This window comes from Ursus arctos, unplaced genomic scaffold, assembly GCF_023065955.2.
Source record: "Ursus arctos isolate Adak ecotype North America unplaced genomic scaffold, UrsArc2.0 scaffold_11, whole genome shotgun sequence".
NCBI classification, from domain to species: domain Eukaryota; kingdom Metazoa; phylum Chordata; class Mammalia; order Carnivora; family Ursidae; genus Ursus; species Ursus arctos.
Genome location: NW_026622775.1, coordinates 8,866,387 through 8,889,632, shown reverse-complemented (window position 1 = coordinate 8,889,632; position 23,246 = coordinate 8,866,387). Strand labels below are relative to the sequence as shown.

Sequence of the window (23,246 nt, the reverse complement as noted above, 5' to 3'; positions counted from 1 at the left end):
AGGATTACTGTCTTAAGAAAGCCCAAACTTCAGAAATAACTGTCAATATTTGCTTAAATAAGAGAAATATTTAATCAGTCTAAGATATAAATAAAGACAGCACAAATATTAAGTAAGCAGTGTTTAAAATACACATTTATTGTTTAATAATACATCATTAAAACTGTTATGTTTCCTTCATTGTATCATACAATCGTCATAACCATTTACAATTATTGGTAGTTTAAATAACGAAGATAAATACTGTAACTATGTAGGCCTCATTACTTGAATATTAAAAAAATTTTTTTTTCTTCCCTGGAGTTGTAAAATTTTATATTATCTTTATTTATTGTTTTAATTTTACTTTTTGTTTCATTTTTAGATTCAGAGAATATTAAATTATTGCATTATAACTTGGAACCATATTGCTAAATATCTAAGATATAAGTTAAAAATCTTAAGCACAGACTGAATCTTTTTTTTTCAGTTTCATAGCTCAATTATTAATATTTTGATACCTGTTTCTTTATATAGCTTTTGGTATCACCTTGTATTATTACATTTTACACAATGTTCTAATTGCTTTTTATGGCTGGGAATAAAAATAAATACAAAGTTCAAGTTTGTTATAATAACTGTTAAAATTTGTAGATATTTTGAAAACTTAAGTAAAAGCTCTACATTGGCAGAATAGCATCCCCCAGATGAGGAAATGAGGGAATTACGATTATGTGTGACCATAGACAAGGTAATTTACTAATGAATAGCAGCCCCTGGGAGCGAGAAACAATTCCTTTAAATTTTAGATTGTCTGCATATCCAAGTTATCTTTTATCTTTCAGCGGTGGAATTTTGAGTCCATGATGTAATGCTAATGACGAACAAATTTGCAGAACTGCAAGGTTTTTTAGGGTCCCATGTTGTAAAACAAAGGACAGTAATTTGGAAATACCGTTCACAACCCTTTTGTTCTGCCTTTAAATTTGCAGTTGCATAGTTTATTAAAGAGAGAAGACTATAACAAAGACCCAGGGGTTGTTTTAACAATCAGCGATTTATTTTAAATGTAATGCGTAATTATTTTTCCCCTATCTATTGTATGCTAATGAATGGGACTTATTCTTGAACTGTTAAGCGGCTTTTCAGACAGTCATTTACAAAGTATACTTCTGTGTCACTATCTAGCCAGATCTTTGATCATACAAGCAGAGAACACTCGACCTCTCCTTTCCCCTTTTTCCTTTGCAAAACGAAACGGGTTAGAACGTGTTCACGTGATGCTAGTGACGTAAGTCCCAACCAGGTCGCGTGACCGACACCCAACCTCCCCAGCACCCCGCCCCCGCCGCCAGAGCAGGAAATATCGCGAGAAACTGCCTTACTATCAGAACTTACTGAGGTTACAGGGGAGTTACTCTGAAGGGAAGGTGTGGCTCAGTGGGGGAGTTTTTGCTTTCATTCTAGCGTTCATGGCCGAAGCAAAGGCCTTCGGGGGTTGCCAGAGTCTGAGCAACCCAACCTAGAAAACGGCGGGGGGAAGTGGAGAGTGAGGTGGCAGTCGTATCAGAAGTGAAACGTGGCGCAGGGCGGGCGTCGGCCCTAGCTAAATGGGCTGGGAGCCGGCGGCGGGGCTTCGGCTGGGGTGGGCCCGGAGTCACTGGGAGGCTGTGGTAGGCTGGGACCCTTCTAAGGAAGCAGTCAATTGCCCACATCCGGCCCCCGCTGTGTCAACAAGGAGCGGCGCGGAGATGAAATGGTTGCTCACCTCGCCCTCCCAGCCGGGGCACTGCGGCTCGCGGGTCGGCCTGGAGGGGTGTTTAGTGCCCCGCGCCCTCCACGGGCCCGGGCAGCATCCCCGGGCAGCTCACGACTTACCCCGCATCTTTCCGCTAAATCAACCCCAGATTTAGGCAGCAGCTTAATAGCGAGTTTAACTGGGTAATTTTGACGTCTCGCCTGATTTACCTAAATCCTCTCCAGGCTTCTCCCTCGTACATCCTCCTCCACCCACCTGGTCTCTCCCTAGACGGGTTTGCGCGAGTGTGAGACCTAGGGCGGGAGAGCGAGATCCGCGAAGGCACAGGGTTGGGAATCGCTAGAGGGAGGTGTGGGACCGGCGAGGAGGGGGCTTCCAGAGGGAAGGGGTGCTGGCAGGCGGAGGGAGTGGTGAGAGGAGGCGGCGGGGGGGGGGGTTGTTGAAGGGGTAGGAGGCGGAGGCCTGGGGACGGCCGCCGAGGCTTCGCCCCATCCGAGCGCTCTTTCTCCAGTCGCGCAGTCTCGAAGCGGCGCGGGCTCGTGGGGGAGTGTCAGGCAGCCTAGGTGCCCGCGGGAGGCAGGCCGGCCCCGGGCGCGCACGCTCGGCGGAGCCCCTGCGCGTCCCGCGCCCGCGCCTGCTGACAGCTGCAGCTGGGCTCGAGCTGTCCGCTCCCAGCTCCTCGGCCTCCGCCCCCTCGGGCTCCCTCCCCTCCGCCCCTACTCCTCCAGCCCCGGTGCGCTAGTTTCGCAACTGCTAGTCTTCTCGGCCCGTGCCCGGCTGTTTTCCATTTCCCGGCCCCTTCTGTCAGAGTACTTTGCCCCCTGCATTTGGGGAGAGGGGCTGGAAAGGGGGCGGGTGGAGCGTCCAGAGGAGAAGGAAGCAAGGGCAGGAGGAGGAGGAGGAAGAGAATCCGCGGACCGTGGGGAGGAGACCCCACGCCACCCTTTCTGGTCATCTCCCCTCCCGCCCCGCCCCTGCGCACACTCCCTCCCGGGCGAGCTACTTTCGGACGAGGAAAGTGAGGGCGGCCCTGGGTGACAGCGCCGCGGGGCCAGTCCCGGGGAAGCCGCGAGTCTGTTCGAGTCTTGTCTGCCGCGCTCCCAGCCAGGCACCGAGGATGGCTTCGACCACAACCTGCACCAGGTTCACGGACGAGTATCAGCTTTTCGAGGAGCTCGGAAAGTAAGCGCCTTTGACCGCATCCGCACGTCCCTTTTCCAGCAGAGGGCGGGTCGCGTTACCCCCGACCCACCGGCCTCCCGCGTGGGGCGAGGGAGTTTGGGAGACCAGAGGAGAGGGAGGAGGGCCAGTGGTGTGGCAGCTCTGAGAAAGGTGCTGCCTTAGCAAGAGGAGGGGACAGAGACGGGAAAAGACCCTCCACCCGGGCTGTGGCCCATTCCGATAATCCTAAACCCACCTTCTCCCGCTCCCCCCACCCTCTTGCACTAGAGACTTAGTGGATTTACGATCCCTGCAGTTGTAACTGTCATCCTGAGAAGTGTGCGAGCGTGCGTGTGTGTGTGTGTGTGTGTGTGTAGAGGAAACAAGAACCCATGTAAAATGCAACATAGATCATGTTTTCTGTAAATAGAGATGCCTCCTGGTTAGCCGGCGTGTCGGCCGTACGACCCACGTACGGATGAGAACTCACTGCCACAGACGGTGCCATATTTATTGATGCCGAAAGTTCAACTTGGCGTAGAGTCTATTTCGCATCCAGTAGTTGTTCTGTCCAGGAAAAGGGTCACCCAAAGGAACTCGACCCCCTGCCCCATATCCACTATTATTCTTTGCACTAGATTATTCGCTCATCATCATCCTTCCTATTGATTTACGTGTACCTCTTCGCATTCTCTGGGAGGATTTATTTATACAGGCAGTGGAAAAGACCTGGAGACCGAGAGAAAGCTTCCCAAGGGTAGCCTAGCGTTGTGTAAAACGACCTCCTTCACCCGACTGACAGAACTACTCGGAGAATTTAAGGAAGGGGACCGGAGACCTCCTGAGGACCTTTGTGCTTAGGGACCTCGGGGCCAAAACGTGAATGTTGATTTATGTAGCATCCAACCCAAATCCAATTCCTCTATCGCTAGTGTCGACTATTACTTATGAAAGGGGTGCGTGTATATGTATGTGGTTGTTTTATACAATTCAAGAAAATGTAATTATCCTTTAAATGTAATGGTAATTATATCCTTATATATTTATATGTTGTCTGCTGTTAAAACATGGAGAATATGTCGGAAGAGCAGCTTAATTCAAATCTCTCCCTTCCCCCAGCTCAAAACAGGGCACAGAGAAATCACCATATCAGGATTTGTTAAACCACACAAATGGTCCCAAGATTTATATTTTAATGAAAACAATCACCATATTTACTTAGCCGGAGCCACATTAATTTTTTTTTCTAACAAAATAAATAGGCAGCAGATTTTTGCTGCTCCTCCTCAGCCATGCTCTTTGCAGGGTTTCTTTCTTTTTTTTTTTTCTCAGAGCATTTGGTGCTGTGTGAGTGTGAATTGTAAAATGTTTTCAAATTTCATGTGCAAACAAGAGCCGTCATAATTGGCAGTTCCTTTCATTTTGTTGATTAATAATGTGTGCTCCCAGTTAAATAAAATTTACTTTTATTCTTCAACATTAAAGAAGGTTTGGGTTTCCAGGAAGAATCGTTCCTTTTCTGGATATTACTGTAGTGTACTGATATTTTATAAATCTCTAAATGCAATAAAAATGCTCAGATTGCTGTAATTTTTTAAAAGGATATCAGAGCTGATTATATTGATGACATATTTATTGGTTTTCAGGGGGGCTTTCTCAGTGGTGAGAAGATGTATGAAAATCCCTACTGGACAAGAATATGCTGCCAAAATTATCAACACCAAAAAGCTTTCTGCTAGGGGTGGGTATTTTCAACCACATATACAGTATATGTTGATTTTGTATTTGTCATGTTGATGTTGGTTCTGTTGTCTGTAGATATATAGTTATAACTGAACTGTAGACTTAGGTGTCTTATTACATTTTGAGATTATTCCTTCCTGAATGCCTCTTGGTATGTATCGTTTAAAAGTAAGTGAACACATAGAATTTTAACAACAAATTTTTAAATAATTAACAACTGTCCTATGAGCAGTAGTACACATAACTATATTTTAAAGCAAATAAGTGTCACTGAGTGCATTTTGCCTTTAGCTCTGCTGTGAAATAACTTTCAGAAATACCCTGGAATGGAAAAATGTAAGTCTCACAACTGTCATTATTCTCTTTTGCTTTTGAAAGGAAAAATAGGTCATAGCTCAGTTGAATCATATTTCAGTTGTAGTTACACTTGAACTTAATTCATCAAGGTATATTTAACAGTAATAGCTTTGGGAGGAAAAATTTATCATTGCTATATTCTAGGAAGTTTAGCTTGATTTTGATGTTTCTGTGTGCAGTCCAGACCTTTACTGAGTGTTCCGCATTGGGCTTCTCATGGACTCCTGTAATGTATTTTACACATGCTTTATAGCCACAGAGATAATTCTTATCATAAAATAGCTGTTGACATACATAAAAAACTTGAAGGCACCTCACTGCATTCTTTCTATTTTGTTGAACTCATGCAAAAGTACTTACACTGAAATGGTAGGCATTCTAATTATTGTGAGCACGTGTCTAAGGTATTTCCATGGGAATTTATGGTTTAATGAAATTTAAATGAAATTAAAATGAACAAAATGCCACAGTATAAGCCCATTTCAGTGACCTGGTTTATTTTAAGTAATGAGAGAAGAAATTCTATTAGGGTTAGATTGCCTCATTTAATTTGTCTTCTAAAAAGTCCTGCTTCCTAGTATCCTGGTATCCTTGTGTTTGGTCTCTGCTGTGATTTTTCCACCCCCATCTGTTACAAATGCTACTTTTAACATATCCTTGAGGTTTAGATTGGCATTTCAGTTTATTCATTTCAGCGAGATTTTGTTGTGATTTCCTTCATCCTATTTTAACAGCACTCTGAGGAAAATCTATGTGCTAAAGTAACCAGTACCATAGCTTCACAGCTTGAGAACTAATAAGAAGCATGTTATGCTCGATTATGTTCCCCTTTCCCTCTTCTCTCCGCAGGAAGGTTTTTAACAGTCAAAGGAGTTGCTAAACTGTAAATGACATTTTAGTTTTTAAAAAGAAAAAAATGAAAATGTGTAATTCTTTCAGTGCTTGTATGTTTTCTTCCTGTGTGCCAGGTACTTTTGGCAAGAGTAGGGGTATCAGTTCTTTTGGAGGCATTACAACACCTATCCGAAATCTCTCAGTGGCTTTAAATTTTCTCTCAAAACAAATCAATCTTATGCTTCACTTTTACTGATTTCCTTAATTAGAGACATCCCTCTTCATCTACCCTAATTCATACTCCCTACGTCAGAAAGGCAAATACATGTGTCTCTGCTCACATACGTTTTATTTTCCTTTCTTCTGCCTCCAGTCTATGGAAGATAAGTCTTCTCTAACCTGATGGGATTCCTTCTTCCTGCCAGTGTTCCTCACCTGCTCATACTCTGCTTTAAAGAACAATCTACACCCAAAGCCACCTTGCCTCATCTGGATTCAATGATTCCAATTACATTTAGGAAAAGTAGGGTGAAGTACTAGAAAACATGCTACTGCTTCTCCAGTTTTCTTTCTTGTGACTTTAGGCAAGTTTCTTTCTTTTTTTTTTTTTTTAAGATTTTATTTATTTATTTGACAGAGATAGAGACAGCCAGCAAGAGAGGGAACACAAGCAGGGGGAGTGGGAGAGGAAGAAGCAGGCTCATAGCGGAGGGGCCCGATGTGGGACTCGATCCCAGAACGCTGTGTCACGCCCTGAGCTGAAGGCAGATGCTTAACCGCTGTGCCACCCAGGCGCCCCTTTAGGCAAGTTTCTTAACCTGCCTATGTTAATCCTTCCGAGGAGTGAGGTGGTAAAGAAGCAGGTGTTGGAACTAAATGCCGTGAGCTTAAATTCTGATTCCCCTACCTATTAGCTGTGTAATCTTGGGCAATTTACATATTTTCGATAAGCCTTTTTTTCTCATCTGTAAAATGGAGTAATAACGTAACTCTTTCTTTTATAGGGTTTGTGAGGAGTGAATTAATATAGTATAGAAGAGCACCTGATACATAATATGTATTCAATGAATATCAGCTGCTATTATCTCTTGGGTTGTTGCGAAGATCAGATGAGATTATTTACATGAAAGAATGTGAAAATTATAAATTCAGGGGCAGCCTTGATTTAGCTGTGAGAACCCAGTTCGAATCTTGCCTTTACTGCTTAGTGTGTAAATTTGGTTTCGTCACTTACCTTTTCTTGATCTCAGGTTCTTCATCAATAAAATGGGGGAAAAATAAACATAGGATGTAATGGGTTGTTTTGAGGATTCAGTGAATTTTATGAGAATCACTTCTTAACTGCAAAGTACTGAGTCAATTTGACCTATTACTGCACTTGTGAAATATTACAGTACTTTCCTGCAAAACGTTCAATTTATTTTATCACCACAACAATTAGAGCTGCTTATAGCATATTTATACCTTTGAGTGGATATATTTGTTTAAACTATACCCATATTAAGTTATAAACTCTTAAAAAATGCTTTCATTTTTTAATATAACATTTCACAACATTGAGTACATAGGAGGGACTCAGTACAGTGACTAGGATCAAATGTGGCTATTAAATGGTTTTTGGATAAGTTAAATACTTAGTTTATGCCTAAGAACAAGCAAATACTAGATGTAATCTATAAAGTAGTGTATTAAGAGCATATGCTTTAAAATATGAACATTCCTCTAAAAACACTCCCTTCTCAGAATATAATAATCCTTAAAATGATCTTTGCAGAAAATCTTAATATATTTAAAGGGAAATTAAAATGATATGTAAATTAGTATACTTTATTTTCCTTAACGTACTGATTTTTTTTCTTTTGACTGCGCATAGCAGTTTTTGTGGAGCATATAATTTTTTGTACAAATTCTTGTTTGTATTATTTAAAATGTCGTGCCTTTGTAAATCTAAGCTTTAAGCCTGTTTGCTTTAAAGACCAGGCAGGTCCTCCAACTCAAATAATGTTCTTTAAATGTAGAGTTACAACTGAAAAAGAAAGGCCATTGTCAATACATTTAAGACCATGAGGGATTGCCAAAAATTTGGCTATCTTCCTGCCCAAATTTGCACATCCAACTCTACTGTCACCCAGGCATTTTTCTGTGCCTGGATGTTAATGGATTTCCAGCAGACAGTTTCAGTTGCATTTCCTCTCAGCTGTTAGTCACACAGACCATATTTGGGAGACTCAGAGTCTGTTGAAGAATTTCTTCCCTTTTGCATTAACACGTGCAGGCACAGAGCATTCATTATATGATACTGATCAGATAGATTACTTACACTGATACATAATTTGGCTTGTTTTAAAAATGTAGAAAAGTTTCAAACATCTTATACTTTATATGAAATTTCTGTCTTAAGTTTTTCATTAGATGGGACTAGAAGGTATGTTTAATAAATGGTGGTTAGTAATGATTGAATTTTATCTCCTATTTTTACCATGGGAAGTAGAAATTACATCATTTTGGTCCCAGACAAATAGGTTGGTACTTAACAAATGCTAATTTGCTCAGCGGTTTTGATACTTTGTTGATTTTGACATGTTTGTAACTGGAAGGTATTGTCAGGTTATGTGAAGTCCATGAAGGGTTGTGAGTGTAGTTCAGAACCCAGTGGACTGATGGTTCTGATGGCAGATGTCTTTAGAAATAGTATTTGTGATTTATTTCACATTTTAAAGTCTCCCTGTGATAAAAGATTTTTTTATGGTAGTAATGACTTCTTGATGTTCATTTTCCAATGTAATTTTTGATCATTAGAAACCACTTTTTATTACATGGGGTCTGATATGCCACAAGTCATTGTATTTGTAAAATGTAAACTACAATAGAAACTTGAAATAGTATATGCTATTACAAATTTTTCTACTCCCTTGGTAAAGTTAAAAAAAGATTTCATTTTATATTTCTGTAATACTTCACAGATATAACACAATTAAATCATTTGGCATTCTTTGATTTTGCTGCTTTTGTTAATTCCCAAGTTGATGATCTTAGTAGACTATGAATCAGGACTTTATAAAACTACTTGACCATGTACACCAAATTAGGTCTCATCTGTGAAATCTGAATGTTGCATGTATGTCCTTAAATAGTCTTTTTTTATGTTATAATAGAGATGTCAGTAACTAACTCTTGCTACTTTTTTTTTTCTTCCTTGGCATCCAGACAGTCAAGAAATTACTGCAGTTTTTCAGCCTCATGGTTACTTGTCTTAAATTGGAAGCAGAACTGAGATGTTATAGATGAATCAAATTGTTCTGATTATACATTATTGACTTGGCAATTTGGAGCTAATTGGGCAAATTAATATTTTTTGAAAGTTTCTTGGTTTGAGCGGTGCTTTAAGAAGAAACTAGTAAATTATTTTTATTTTTGCATATGGAATTTCTACAGCTCTTTAATTATTGGGCCCCAAAGTGGCATGTATCAATTTTTGCATTTAGTGTCCTTTAGTTATGTTTAGTTGTATTTTCATTCTTACCTGGGTTTTGATATTAGATATCTATTTTCCTCTTTTGGTGAATGAGAATATCAATGTATTCAAACTGGTTAGGAGATAAAAATGTATGTCTGCATTTCTAGGAAATAAATAATCTTTTCTGTATTCCAGCATCATTAAAATAGGCAAACTTAATAAAGAATGTGGTTGTCAGATACCTCACTGTGATATTAGTAACTAGTGTCAAGCTCTACCTGACTGATCATGCAGTAGGAATCGAACACCTGGAGAACCTTCATTGTTTATACAGTTAGATTAATACTTTTCATTTCCTTTGAAATATTGAATCAACTCAGTGTAAAAAATTAAGTTTTAGTAGGAAATTTTTATGGGCCTTTTTAAGGTTAATAATCATGAATTGTTGTAAAGCACATACTAGGATTGTCTTGGGCATTTAACTTCATTGTTAACTAGAATTTTATTTAATTTTTTTAAAAGATTTTATTTATTTATTTGTCAGAGAGAGAGACAGTGAGAAAGGGAACACAAGCAAGGTGAGTGGGAGAAGGAGAAGCAGGCTTCCTGCTGAGCGGGGAGCCTGATTCGGGGCTCGATCCCAGGACCCTGGGATCGTGACTTGAGCCGAAGGCAGATGCTTAACAACTGAGCCACCCAGGTGCCCCATAGAATTTTATTTAATTTTTAAAAGTCTTTTTCTTGGGCTGATACCATGGCAGACCAACTGCTAGTGTCTCTAGGGCTGAGTTATTATTATTATTATTTTTAAACATCTGTCCCTCTGCATTTATTAAGGTATGGTGTGCACCGTGTTTTTTATTATTGACAATTAGTTAATGCTTGTTTAGTAAATTGCACTGCTGTACATTAAGTGGAGTCTTAGCAATATTTTTACTCTAAACAATACCTTTGTAGTAATTTACATTTCTTACTACTTTATAGATTACTAAGCACATTCACACATGTGACCTTATTTTATATATTTTTATTTAATAAATATTGAATGAGTACAGTGGGCAGAGTGTTAGGAAAAGTCAGTCTATCTACACAGATAGACATTATAGAAGGCATAAATGGTGTAAGTCTAGCATGAATAAAGTGCTGTTGATTTTCAAAGGAGGGGAAAGATCATTTCTGCCTGGAGAGATGAAGAGAGGCTTTTATATAATATGGATTTAAATAAATTTTTAAAACTGTAATGCAGATACGGCTCAAGTATCAAAGTCTAAATAAACAATTTGGAGAGATTATTCAGGATATTTCATAAAAAGGACTATGTCTTACACATCTTTTATTTTCTCAGTGCAATGTATAGAGTTGAGTATTTTTTTTGGAAAATATATTTAGAGTTCCAACTTGTGAGAGAAGAAAATGTTTTAATTGCTGCAGTAACATAAAATCAAATTGAAGTTTGACAGTCCCTCTGTGCTGTTTTCTGGAAGGAAAACAGTGTAGCAAAAAATCTTATTAGAACAGTAGGAAAATGATTACAGAAGAATGAAGTGTTTTGGTAAACTTAATTGATTAACTGATTGATAATATCTCAATAAGTTCCTAGGATTATTTCTTCTAAATGATTCACTTGTTGCTGGAAAAAAAAAACAACAAAAAATCCCAAAAACCCAGTCCTGAACCAAAGCACAGAGGTACTGAGAAAGGCATTCTGTTTCTCTGGTGCATCTTGTTTAACCAGTGAAGCACGGAAGGCAAATGTTCGTTGTTTTGTTGTTTCTTCTTAGACAACTACTGTCGTATGTGTCAAATTCATACAAAATGTGGCAAGTGAAAGAAAAATATAAAACTATCAAGTTTTATAAATATTTTATAAAATTTTATAAAATTTATAAATTATAAAACTTAACAGTTTGTTGGAAAAATAATTTAGGGCAGCAAGTCATATAAAGATATACAGATAATATTGTCATGTAATATTTATGTACTGTTAATTACTCTACCTAAGATTCTCTTCTCTTTTTTAGATTACATAGGGATTAAAAAATTTTTATTACATAAAATCTTATATATGAAATTATATTTTATATATTATAAAACAGTAAGCACCCAATAAACCTCCACTCAATAGCTAGAGTATTCCCTCTACTTTTGAAGCTACCTGTGTGTTCCTAGCTGATCTCCATCTCTTGTCTTGCTCCAAGAGTTAATCACTATCTCTTACTTTTTTAGGAGAGAAATCTCTTTTTATTTCTCCATGCCCTGGAACTTTTTAATTAATTGTTTGATTTCAGTTGATCAGTCAGTTACCAATGGAAAATCTATGCTCTCATTATCTAGGTATATGTAATAGTATATGTGTATGTATATGTATTATATTGTACATGCATAAGTTTATGGAATAAACTATTAATTCTCATATTAGTATAGAATTTTACCCTATCCCTTAAGGCTAGGGAAGGCTTAAATTATTTGGAATTTATTGAGTAATAGGAAATTATTTTCTTCCTATGTCTTTTTGAAGCAATTTCATTAATGATGATGCCTACACATTGAAATAAAGCAAGAGCAAGTTATATAAAACTACCTTATTAAAGGTAAATATAGTTAGTGAAAATTAGATTTTTATTCTATCTTATAGAGAAGTTGTAGTGTTGAGATATGCCACATCATGGCATTAGTGTTTAATTTAAAGTTTGATATTTTGTTAAATACTTCTGTGATTTTTGGAGACTGTGTTCCAATAACTTGAATTTCAGCTGTGAAGGGTATTCATCAGTAATCCAGGCCCAAACTGTACTCCTCCTTAGTGGACTCAGTAATTTCCTCCTTCTATGAATGGTCCCATAATTTTCCCGGACTTTCAAGCATGCTTGATTTTCTTTCTTTTCCTTAACCCATCTCAATACTTTCCATCTCTTCCTTTTTCACCAGTCTAACTTGAGCTCTTTTTTTTCTTGCTTCAACTATTTTAAACAGCTTCCTAAACAGATTTTCTAGCTGATGGTTACCATGTTTGTTGTTTGTTTTCATTTGTTCAGTTTATCATTAGACCTTTCAGTACCCGTTGTGCTGGGCATCTTGATTAATTGCAGGGATACGGAGGTGAAAGATAGAGATCTGCCCTCAAGTATTTTGTGGTCTGTTAGTGTGGATGATAGCCTGGCAAGTACAATATAGTTTTTGAGGACTGTAATAGAATCATGCGTAGGGCTTTCATGTAGATACAGGCTGGAGGAGGTGGTTATCACAGATTTCTTGAAGAGATGTGTGATGTGTATTTGAATGGCAGTCGAGCATGGTAGAGGAGGGAGAAATGGTTGTTCAGGCAAAGTAAGCAGCTTGTTCAAAGGAAGGGAGAAAGTCCTGCCTCCACCCTCCAGAAAGAAAGAGTACAGCTGGTGCTGTTCAAATCCCTTAAGACTCCATTGAGGTGCTGCCGCCTCCATGATACTGTCTCGAACTTACTCTCCACCCTTCCTTTCCTTCTCCAGGCTGAAGTGATCCTTTTCTTCCTCCCTTGAATAGCTTTTTCATGTTTCTTAAGCAGCTGATCACATTTCTCCTTTTGTATTTTAGTTACATATGTTGTAGCTTTCAAACATCTTGTGGACATTTTTAAGCTTATCTTTGCATCTGTGCCTGTTATAGTAATTACAATATTGAAGATACTTGTAAATGTTTGTTGAATGAGTGGACAAATGAATGAGTAAGCAAATAAGATTCTGTCTCTAGAAGTAGACATATGCTTAACAAAGGCCTGTGACAGATAAAGTGAAAATTGAGTTGAGACTTCATGTCGAATGGAATACACTAACTATAAAATAATTTTTAATTCATATATTATTTCATTAGTTCCTTGATGACAAATTATGCTTTGTTGGGAAGAGTTTTTTATAATTTAGTAAGTTTTTGAGCAACTATGTGTAAATTCTTATTGCTGTTTTTTACCATGTAATGTAAAGTGGCTCAGTAATAAGGGGTTAACATTTTCATGGTCTGTGTGTACATTAGTACCACTTCAGTAATGCCAGACTCATGGTATCATTACGATATTTTAAATGTTTGGATTTTTAGGTTTCTATCCATTCTCCAGAGGAGCTTACTTTTGACTTATTTTTTAATGAGGCTCATTAAAAAAAAACATTTTGGTGATACTTTATATAGTTTTGGATACACAAATCATAGATATCATTTGCTTATAGAGATTATTTGATTTTTTGTTAAGGCAGTTGGAGGCCAGCTGTTACAACTGCTGTGTCTGTCAATTCAGAAACTTGGTAAAAGGACTAGAAAGTGTGCTTGTTTCAGTGTTGGAAATCCCTTGGGACAATATATGTTTTAAAGCACTTATTTTTGTATTTAGGGGTTTCACAATTCTATAATTTTATGGTGCATGATATATGTGCATATACATCCATATACGCATATATTCACACACATATTTTAAGAAGATATGCTGTTATTTTCATAAAAACATGGAAAATATTTGTGTGTAATTGTGGTAAAAGTGATTTGTGCTTTGTGAAATTAGGTCAGCTGAACATTTTGGCCATTTTGTAGAAATTTTATCCATGATGAATTTTTTAGTAAAGTAAGTAGTATATGCTTTTATATTAAAGATTATATATGCATTAATATTTGCTAGGTACAGGGAGAATTGTATATTTTGGACATATCTCTGAAATAAATTTTTAATTATTCATTACCAATTTGTATAAGTACATTAAAAATTGTATCATGAAATATATGCATACTAATTCTGCAATCCGGAGAAATCCAGAAAAACAGAAAGAAGACAACATATTCATAGTTCAGTTTTCCCAGTCCCTGTTGAGGTTTATCTTTTTTTTTTTTTAATTGGTCAGAATACTGAACTAAAATATAGTTTTGTGTCTTGCTTTTTTGCTTAATATTTTAAAATTTCTCTGTTACTATAAATCCTTTGAATTCCTAATAACTGAATTATACTTCACTGAGTAAAACATTAGTGTATTTAGTATTTTTAGTTTTTAAAAAAAATTTTGCCTCTTATTATGGCAACTGACAAAATAGTAAACATTGTTTGGTAAAACTTTTTCATATTTCTGATTCTTAGGAAATACTCACAAAGGAGAAGTCATGGGTTAGAAGATGTAATATCAAAATTTTTGATGCATTATTGCCAGATTGCATTCTACAAGTTAGTACATTTCCATCACTGACATTCAATTATGCTAGTGAAAGTGAATTTTGGGGAGCATGATTCTAAATTTCAGTTTACTTACCTTCTTCCAGACCCTCTGCTAGGTGTGGCTAAACAAAGGTACAAAGGTAACGTCCTTCATCTCAAGGTGAAGTAGATGTGGAGTCAAGTAAATTACCATACAGGTTGATAAGTGTCACAATGGAAGTGTTTACTCATTCTGAGGCATAAGGACATAACTGTTGGATTGGTGAAAGATAAGAGAAGGGAAGACTTCCTAGAGAAGTTGATATTGAACTGGGTTTTGAAAATAACCAGTTTTGAATTTAAAGATGGGCAGAAGAGATAACAAATTAATAGGAAATTAGTTTAAAAATTCATGAGATGGGCACTTGGGTGGCTCAGTTGGTTAAGCATCCAGCTCTTGATTTCGGCTCAGGTCATGATCTCAGGGTCCTGGGGACTGAGCCCTGATTCCGGCTTCATGCTCAGCTCAGCGTCTGCTTGAGATGCTCTCTTTTTGCCCCTCCCCCTACTCATGCTCTCTCTCGATGTCTCTCTAAAATAAATAAAATCTCTAAAAAATAAAAAGAATCATGAGAAATGAGGTAATCAGGAAGTGTCAGTAAAGAGCGAACTTAAAAGAAGATAGATGAATACTTTTTTACCCAGAGTGACTGACTTATCGTGTATAAATTTTCTCAAAAGCATGCAAAAAACTGATGAAAAGAGATGTAAAATTTTTTTTTTTGCAGAGAATTATTGAGTACAGCAAGATATTAAATAAGGTGGGTTGTGGGATTTTACAGCCCTGAGTCATTAGGGATGAACAGCTGATAAGAGAGGAATAGCAACTTCTTATCAACCGCATGTTTTGTTTTATTTAGCTCTGGGGCAATACAAAAAAAAAAAGTGACTAAGTGGAAGATAAAGGAGAGGAGGATAATTAGAGGTGTTTTTTTAAAAAAAATTATTATCAACCAGTATTATAAAAGTGCCCTCGGGAATCCCATTGGTGTTTATAAACAAGAAAAGTTAGTCTCTTTAGCTGCGATATTAGATTAATGACTGTTGGAAAAAATGTTTGTAGGTTTCTGTTCAAAACCAAAAGTAAGATGTTTAAAATTCTTTGCCTGAATTCCCAGTGTTTGGATTAGTACCTGGTACCCTTCACAGATATGTATTGAATAAAATGAATGAATGCATGACTTCCAAACTGCATAATTTCATGATTAATGAATATACTTTAGGGACCCAGAACTTTTAGCAGTAAGATTTGTATACATTATTTCCAACTATTGCCTTTTCAAAGAAATGTTTTAAGAAAAGCTCACAATTGCACAGATTAATTCTGTGATATAATTTAGCACAAATTGATGGGTGGAAAACAGTCATTTATTCCCATCATTAAATAATGGGAATTTACTCATTTACTAATTTACTACTTAGAAGATAACTTCAGTTTAGATAATCTTCCTAGCTAACTTCAGTCATGCAATATGTTCTCTCCATTTTTTTTTTTAAAGATTTTATTTATTTGACAGAGATAGAGACAGCCAGCAAGAGAGGGAACACAAGCAGGGGGAGTGGGAGAGGAAGAAGCAGGCTCATAGCAGAGGAGCCCCATGCGGGGCTCGATCCCATAACTCTGGGATCACGCCCTGAGCCGAAGGCGGATGCTTAACCGCTGTGCCACCCAGGCACCCCACGTTCTCTCCATTTTTAAACAGATCTTAAAGCTGTAAAAAAATAAAAATAAAAAAAAAGATTTCCCTAGTTTATTACTATTAAGGACTGTATAGGTCAAAGGAAGAAATACTGTTTCACTTTCTCTCTCTCTAATATATAAAATTCATGGTAGAATATTTTGGAGTTGAGGTAGGAGCTTTGTTGAGTAGAAAATCTTCTATCGGCATCAAAAGCAGTGATTCAAGTTTGATATAGTTATTAGAATGTAGGTTGGAAAATATTCTAATTCCAGATTGCAAGCGGAAATTTCAGGGTCAAAGTCCACTTCTGTTCTCTTGAGTGAGAGAGGCCATTTTTTCATTCTAGTAGAATTGGAGAGGGCAAAGAAAAAACTGTCAAAGAGAAAAGTTTGCTTTCTGTAAATAGGGTCGAGGCTTTTCTCTAATATTTATGTGATCTGGAAATTATTTTTGGAAAAAACCTTTGGGTTGACTGCTTCCTATGCATCTTTATGTTCAGGAAAAGGGCAAACAAAATTGTTAACCTTAAATTGGTTTGAAAGAAAAAAATATATTTTATGTTGACAACCAATTACTGGATTACCTGTAGCTTTGTATCATAGTATCTGTATTCTGCCAATGACATAATAGAGAGTCCTAAGGCATGAACAGGGATGGCTGAAGGATCACTGGGATAGGTTATCTTTTAAAGTAGTGATGATTTTTAAAAATCGAGTCCATATTTGTTGAACTTTTATAAACTTTACTAGGTAGAGACTTTAAGGTATATGTTTTGAATAATCCAAATAGAATCAATCCAAACTTAGAAAGACCAGCATTAGAAATATTCCATGAACACACACAAGGTCAGTTTTAAAAATAGAGCTTAGCTTTGAGAGGATAATTTCTCCCCACCTTGCATGTAAAAGAAGTGTTGGGGAGGAGGAGTGTGAAATGAGTCTTTTGAAAAATTCTCATATTTAGCATCTTTCATTCAAAGATCTTAAGACATTCCGTAATGAGTCTCCTAGTACTTCTGGGGTGTGGGTAAGGGACATTCAGGGATTCTTGTGCCCAGTGCTGTAAGGCCTACCATCCCCAAGTGACATGTTGCAGCTGTTTGATGGTGCACATCACAGTCCCTCCAGAGCAGGGGGTGGAGTGAGGCGGGGTGGGGGGGGTGGGGGGGTGGAATGGAGGAGGCAGTATTACCCAGCTGAAGGAGCATAGGGGCTTAGGTAGTAAGGAGTTAATTACCTAATTTATAATTTGGTTAAGTCTCTGGGTCAGTAGCCTTATTCCTACAAAAATATTCTATTTTTAAAACATTTGATATCCTACTTTATCCCCAAGAAAATAAACTCTACCTCACTTTTCATTTGTGTGACTATGTACCTTTAGAAGTTTAACATTTAATAGTGAGGAATATAATAGTTAATATGTACTGTTGCTGAGGAAAGAAAGCAAGGTTAACATTTTCTTTAAAGGATAATAGAAGAGTACCATTTGTATTATTCTTGGGCAAAGCAAGCTGTAAGGGTCATGGAAATAATGAAACACGGTCCGTTCCCACAAAGAATTTACAGCCTGGTTCGGAGAATAGGAGACACATAATTATAGAAGAGATAAAGACGAGTAGCAGAAGGATGTAATATGATGATTCAGTGTACCAAAATGACATTTACTTGTGGAAACAAGCAAAGTAATATTGAGGAAATAGAAATTAAGGTGGGTGGATAGAAGGAAGGAAGAAGAACAAAGACACTGGGGTACAGGAAGCCACTTAACATTCAGGGAAGAACCAAAAATACCTATTTGAGCAAAAGATAGATAATGTGGGGGCGTCAGGGTGGCTCAGTGGGTTAAGCATCTGGCTTCAGCTCAGGTCATGATCTCAGAGTCCTAGGATGGAGTCCTCTGTTGGGCTCCCTGCTCAGCAAGGAGTCTGTTTCTCCTTTTCCCTCTGCCCCTCCCCCCACTCTTGGTCTCTCTTGCTCTCAAATCTTAAAAAAAAAAAAATCATCTGTGGGAAATCAGGAAAAAAAGCTTAGGGGTGCCTGTGTGGCACAGTCAGTTAAGCGCCCAACTCTTGGTTTCAGCTTAGGTCATGATTTCAGGGTCATAATCTCAGGGTCATAATCTCAGGTTTGTGAGTTGGGAGTCCCCTGTTGTATAGGGCTCTGCACTCAGGGGGAAGTGTGCTTGACTCTCTCCCTCTCTCTCTGCCCCTCCCCCTTGCATGCACGCATGCTCCCTCTCTCTCTCCCTCTCAAATCTTTTAAAAGAATAAGAGCTTAAAACCATGTAAAGTGTTTGATTGCCAAGCTGAGACTATTGTCTTAAATATAGTGAAGACGGGTTAAAGAGGGCATCTAGGACATTACTTGGCAGCAGTGAATAAGCAGGATGGATTGGCAAAGAGTATGAGATACTGAGTTCTGAAACCTTAAGGGTATGATATGATATGAAAGGATAAGGAAGAGAGAGGACACAAGGATAACTGAGGTTTGAAGTTTCAATAATGGGGCATGTTGTAATTTTCACATAACGAATTTAGAAGTCAGAATCAACTAATCTGGATAAAGATGATGAATTGACATGTGTTTGACGTACAAGCAGTATATTCAGATTGAAAGCTTGAAAAGACCATTGAAAATTCGGTGTGATCCTTGAGAAAGGACTCAGGAAGCAGGGGGTATACTGTATTGGTCAAGAGCATTGGCTCTGAAATCAGATGGCTAGGATTCAAGGCCTGGCTCTACTACTTCCTAGTCCTTGTGATCTTGGGCAAACTTCCGGATTTCTCCAAGCCTTGGTTTCCTTATCTATAAAACAGCAATAATCAATTTAGCTACTATTTGTGATTTGTCTGCACAGAGTTGGTAGTAAAAGCCATACTAGTGGGAAAGGTCAGAAAGGAGAGAACATAGAAAGTAAAGCATAGAGAGCCTAGGACAGTGGTATGGGGGAATACAGTTTAATGGATGAAAGGAAGTAGGACTAGTGTAAGAGAAATAGAAAGATATGTTAAAAAAGGAGGAAACCAGGAGAGTTCAGTGCTTTGACTCTGAGGGAGAGAAGTTTTGCAAAGGAGGGGATGCTAATAACGTTCAGTGTGATTGAAAAGTAGAGAGAAATGAAGACTGAAAAGGCCTTGGGTTTTCATTTGGCAGAAATTTCAATAGTGTTCAGGAAGAGATCATGAGGATTGGGTCAATTTGTTATTCATCTCTACAGTCTTGTAACTGAGTATATAGCATGAAATATAATAGGTGTTTAATAAGTATTTGCTGAAGGGATAAAGAAAAATTATTTCTTGGGATTAAAGAATAAATGGAGATAACATGAAAAACCTTGCTTGTTTAAAAACAGGAAAAAAGAGACAGACATACTCACCAGTACTTCCAGGGATTAGCCAGGTCAAGGGAATTAACTTTGGTGATAAATAAAGCTGAAGCTTATTAGGAGGAAGAGGAACAAAAATCAGTAAGGAATACAAAGACTGATAATGGAAGGCAAAAGTGTAAAATTTATTGGGCAGTCATGGAGACTGTTGGGTGTTAGGGGGAACAGATTGTTTAGGAAGAAAGACATTCTTCCTGGAGAGATAGCAGGATAGAGGAGAATGAGAAGGTAGCACACATGCTGAGATGATTTGAGATGGAGAAGAAGACCATTACAGTTCAGCTGAGATTAATACAAATAGAAGTAGGATTGAGAACTTGGAGAGAACATATTTGTTATGGTCTTGGGGTTTGTAGAGAAGAGTCCACCAAAAGCATTATGCAGGGGATCATTAACAGGTATAGCTAACATGAATCTAGCCCCATAGTGACCATAGAGGTGCCTAGGAACCCATCAGGGCTTGACAAAGTGAGACTACAGGGATCCTGGCACTTTTTAAACATTTAAGGAGAAAAAGCCTTTTTAAAAAACTCATTAATGTTCCTTAGTTTGTATAGCTAGTAAGAATAGAGCGGCTAGAATTTAAAACCCAACCCTAGGTAATCGCACAAGCCCTTGCCACTGTCATTCTATTTTGTTCTCTCTGGGCACATCCAGCAGGAGAGATGAGGTAGGGAGGCAGTTAGAAAGCAGAAGCTTGGGAAGAAATTTTTATTCTACAAGAATGACAGAATAATTCCATTTAGGAATGTTTGGTAGCAGATTTCTTTTTTTATCTGAAAGAGAAGCCTGGGGGATCTTCAATTCAGAATCTAAATTTCCCTTATTTCTATTCAATTTCATTCAATTTCTCTGCATAAACAAAAGCCTCTGCAGGCAGCTCTTAATGGTTCAGAGTTGTACATAATTTCATCAGTAGGAAGGCACTGTTTACGTAGATCAGGAATATGAAAAAAAACTGTAAAGACATAAGCTAGTTCATTTTAGATGTTTTATTACCAAAGTTTGTAAGGTTTATCATTGTGAATATTTTATTTCATGTGTGCCTTGCTTACTTTCCTATCTCCGTATCTCTGGTTCATTGACTATGATGATAAGGACTTTGGTTTGACAACTTTTCCCCAAAGCATTGGTATTCTTAATAATTTTCTTAAAAGTCTGTGTCATTTTTAGATTTGGCTTTTCTAAGTTCATTGAAAAGCAAAGCTTTCTTTGCTCCCTGAGAAAAGCAATGAACCCAACAATTGTTATCAAGGTAGATGTGATCAGAATGTGTGTCATTTTTTTATTTTGCATAAAATTTTTATCTGCTCCCTTATTCATTTTCTCATTCTTTCTCCCTTGAACATTACTGTTGATGTTTAATACATAATTACTCCTACTTTTCTGTCCCACTACCACCCGATTTCTCATAAAGTAAATTGTCTTGCGTTCAGACTTTTAAATTCTAGAAAAGAAAACATCTTTACAACTTTCTCAGTTATTAGCTTTTGTGTAATAATTGGAAATTTTATGTTTTTTATTCTGATGCTTTTGTAGCCCTCAACTTTGTTTCTTTATTCTCATAATATCTCGTGTCTTATCTTACCCTCATTATATCAGTCATCGTTAATTTATTAATTCGTTCACTCACTTATTTAACAAATACTTTCTGAGCAGCTGCTATGTACAGCTACAGTTCTTGATTTTGGGAGATATGGAGGTGAGCAAATTTGATATAGGAGAGGCTGAAAGAATCATCTCGATAGATAAGTGCTATGAAGTAAATAAAAAGGGCTACAAGTTAGTGACCTAAAGTGAGGTTACTTTAGATAGGCTTCTCTGAGGATGTAACATTTGAGCTGAGGCATTAATGATGAGAAGAAGCAAACCATGAGAAAATATGAGGGAAGAAAATTCTAGGCCAAAGGACCAAGGTGACAGCGAGCTTGCAGAGGGATAGAAAGAAAGTAGTCATAGCTGGAGTGTAATTAGCAAGGAGGAAAGAAGCATACAATGATCTTGGGAGGTAGGCAGAGGACAGATTGGGTAGAGTCCTTTGGGCAGTGTTAGGGAATTTGGAACTTATTTTAAAAGCAGTCAGCCATTTTGAGGATGTGCAGCAGGGAAGTCGTGTGACCAGCTTTTGGCTTTAGAAAGTCTCTAGCTGCCAGGTGGAGGATAAATTATAAGGATACGTGAATGGGAACAAGACTAGGAGAGTCTTGCAGTCTGGAAGATGTGAAGGTAGGGGAGAAGATATTTTTTGGAAGGAGAAAATATAGGACTTGGTACTGGAAAGATTGTGAGATATGAAAGAAAATGAAGAGTCATGGCTACAGGACTTACGGCTGACTCAACTATCTAATGGTGGTGCTGTTAACTGAGATGGAAAATAGTGGAGTAGAATTAGATTGTGGTGGGAAATCAGGAGTTAAGATTTTGACATTAAATGTGACTCATCAACCCCAAAAGAAACCTCTTACTTTTAGCAGTTATTCCCCATTCTTGCTTCTCCTCCTCTCCCTCAACTCCAGGCAACCAACTAATCTATTTCTTTATAGATTCATTGTTTTTTCTAGGCATTTCATATTAAGTAGAATCATACATTATATAGCCTTCTGTGATTGGCTTCTTTCATTTAGCATAATTTTTTCAAGGTTCATTCATGTTGTAGCACACTTTATTATTGAATAATGTTCTGTCTTATGGATATAGCACATTTTGTTTATTCATCCATCAGTTGATAAACATTTGGTTTATTTCCACTTTCCAGCCACTATGAATAATGCTGCTATGAGCATTTGTGTCCCGAGTTTTTTGTATAGACCTATGTTTTTATTTGTCTTGCATATATACCTAGGAATGGGGGAAATACTATATCCATGCAGGCGCGTGCGCACACACACACACACACGCACACATTGAAGAAATGCAAAGTGAAGAGTTTATGACATAGATAGTACCCTATAGTTATAGTGTAATATAAGAATTATTGATTATTAACCTGATTCATTTGCATTATGACACATGTACATGTAACAAATAGGTAACAAAGTATTGTAATTTAGATATTTTGATGTGAGAAAAAAATTGAAATAAAGTTTCAGTGTAAGAAAGTGAATTATGATCATGTGTAGGAATAGAGATATCACACCAAGTAAGAAGATTTTTATTAACCATTATTTTAAAATAACTGTGCCCAGAGTTGAAAGGAACATCTGTTTCATGTCAAAGAATCATCAATCCAATCTGTCAATTCCTGTGTGATCTCTTTTTTTTTTTTTTTAAAGATTTTATTTATTTGACAGAGATAGAGACAGCCAGCGAGAGAGGGAACACAAGCAGGGGGAGTGGGAGAGGAAGAAGCAGGCTCATAGCAGAGGAGCCTGATGTGGGGCTCGATCCCATAACGCTGGGATCACACCCTGAGCCGAAGGCAGACGTCCAACCGCTGTGCCACCCAGGCGCCCCCCTGTATGATCTCTTTACTCATGGTCGCTGTTACTAGAAAGAATTTGGCATGGGGATCATTATTTGTATCATGGGTTTTTGTTAGAATATTGATGCAGATGGGTATTTTTCTGTTGATTGAAGGGAAAGTGTGATTAAATTCTTATCCTAGACCTGCCCCTTCTGTCCCTCCTTTGTCAGAGAGGTGCTTATTTCTGCACATTACTTTCCAGCCTGAGATACATACTCATA

General features: G+C 37.7%; 1 protein-coding gene across 15 annotated transcripts in view; it reads left to right on the top strand.

Annotated features, from left to right (window-relative positions):
• The first annotated feature begins 625 nt into the window (after window positions 1–625).
• CAMK2D (calcium/calmodulin dependent protein kinase II delta) overlaps window positions 626–23,246 on the top strand; it is a 313,065-nt gene continuing 290,444 nt past the window's right edge. For all 15 annotated transcript variants that reach the window (XM_026499226.4, XM_048212367.2, XM_026499219.4 and 12 more), the window contains exons 1-2: window positions 626–2,920; window positions 4,546–4,640. In XM_026499226.4, coding sequence (XP_026355011.1) covers window positions 2,856–2,920; window positions 4,546–4,640 — 160 coding nt within the window. In that variant the 5' untranslated portion in view covers window positions 626–2,855. The remainder of the gene's footprint in view (window positions 2,921–4,545; window positions 4,641–23,246) is intronic.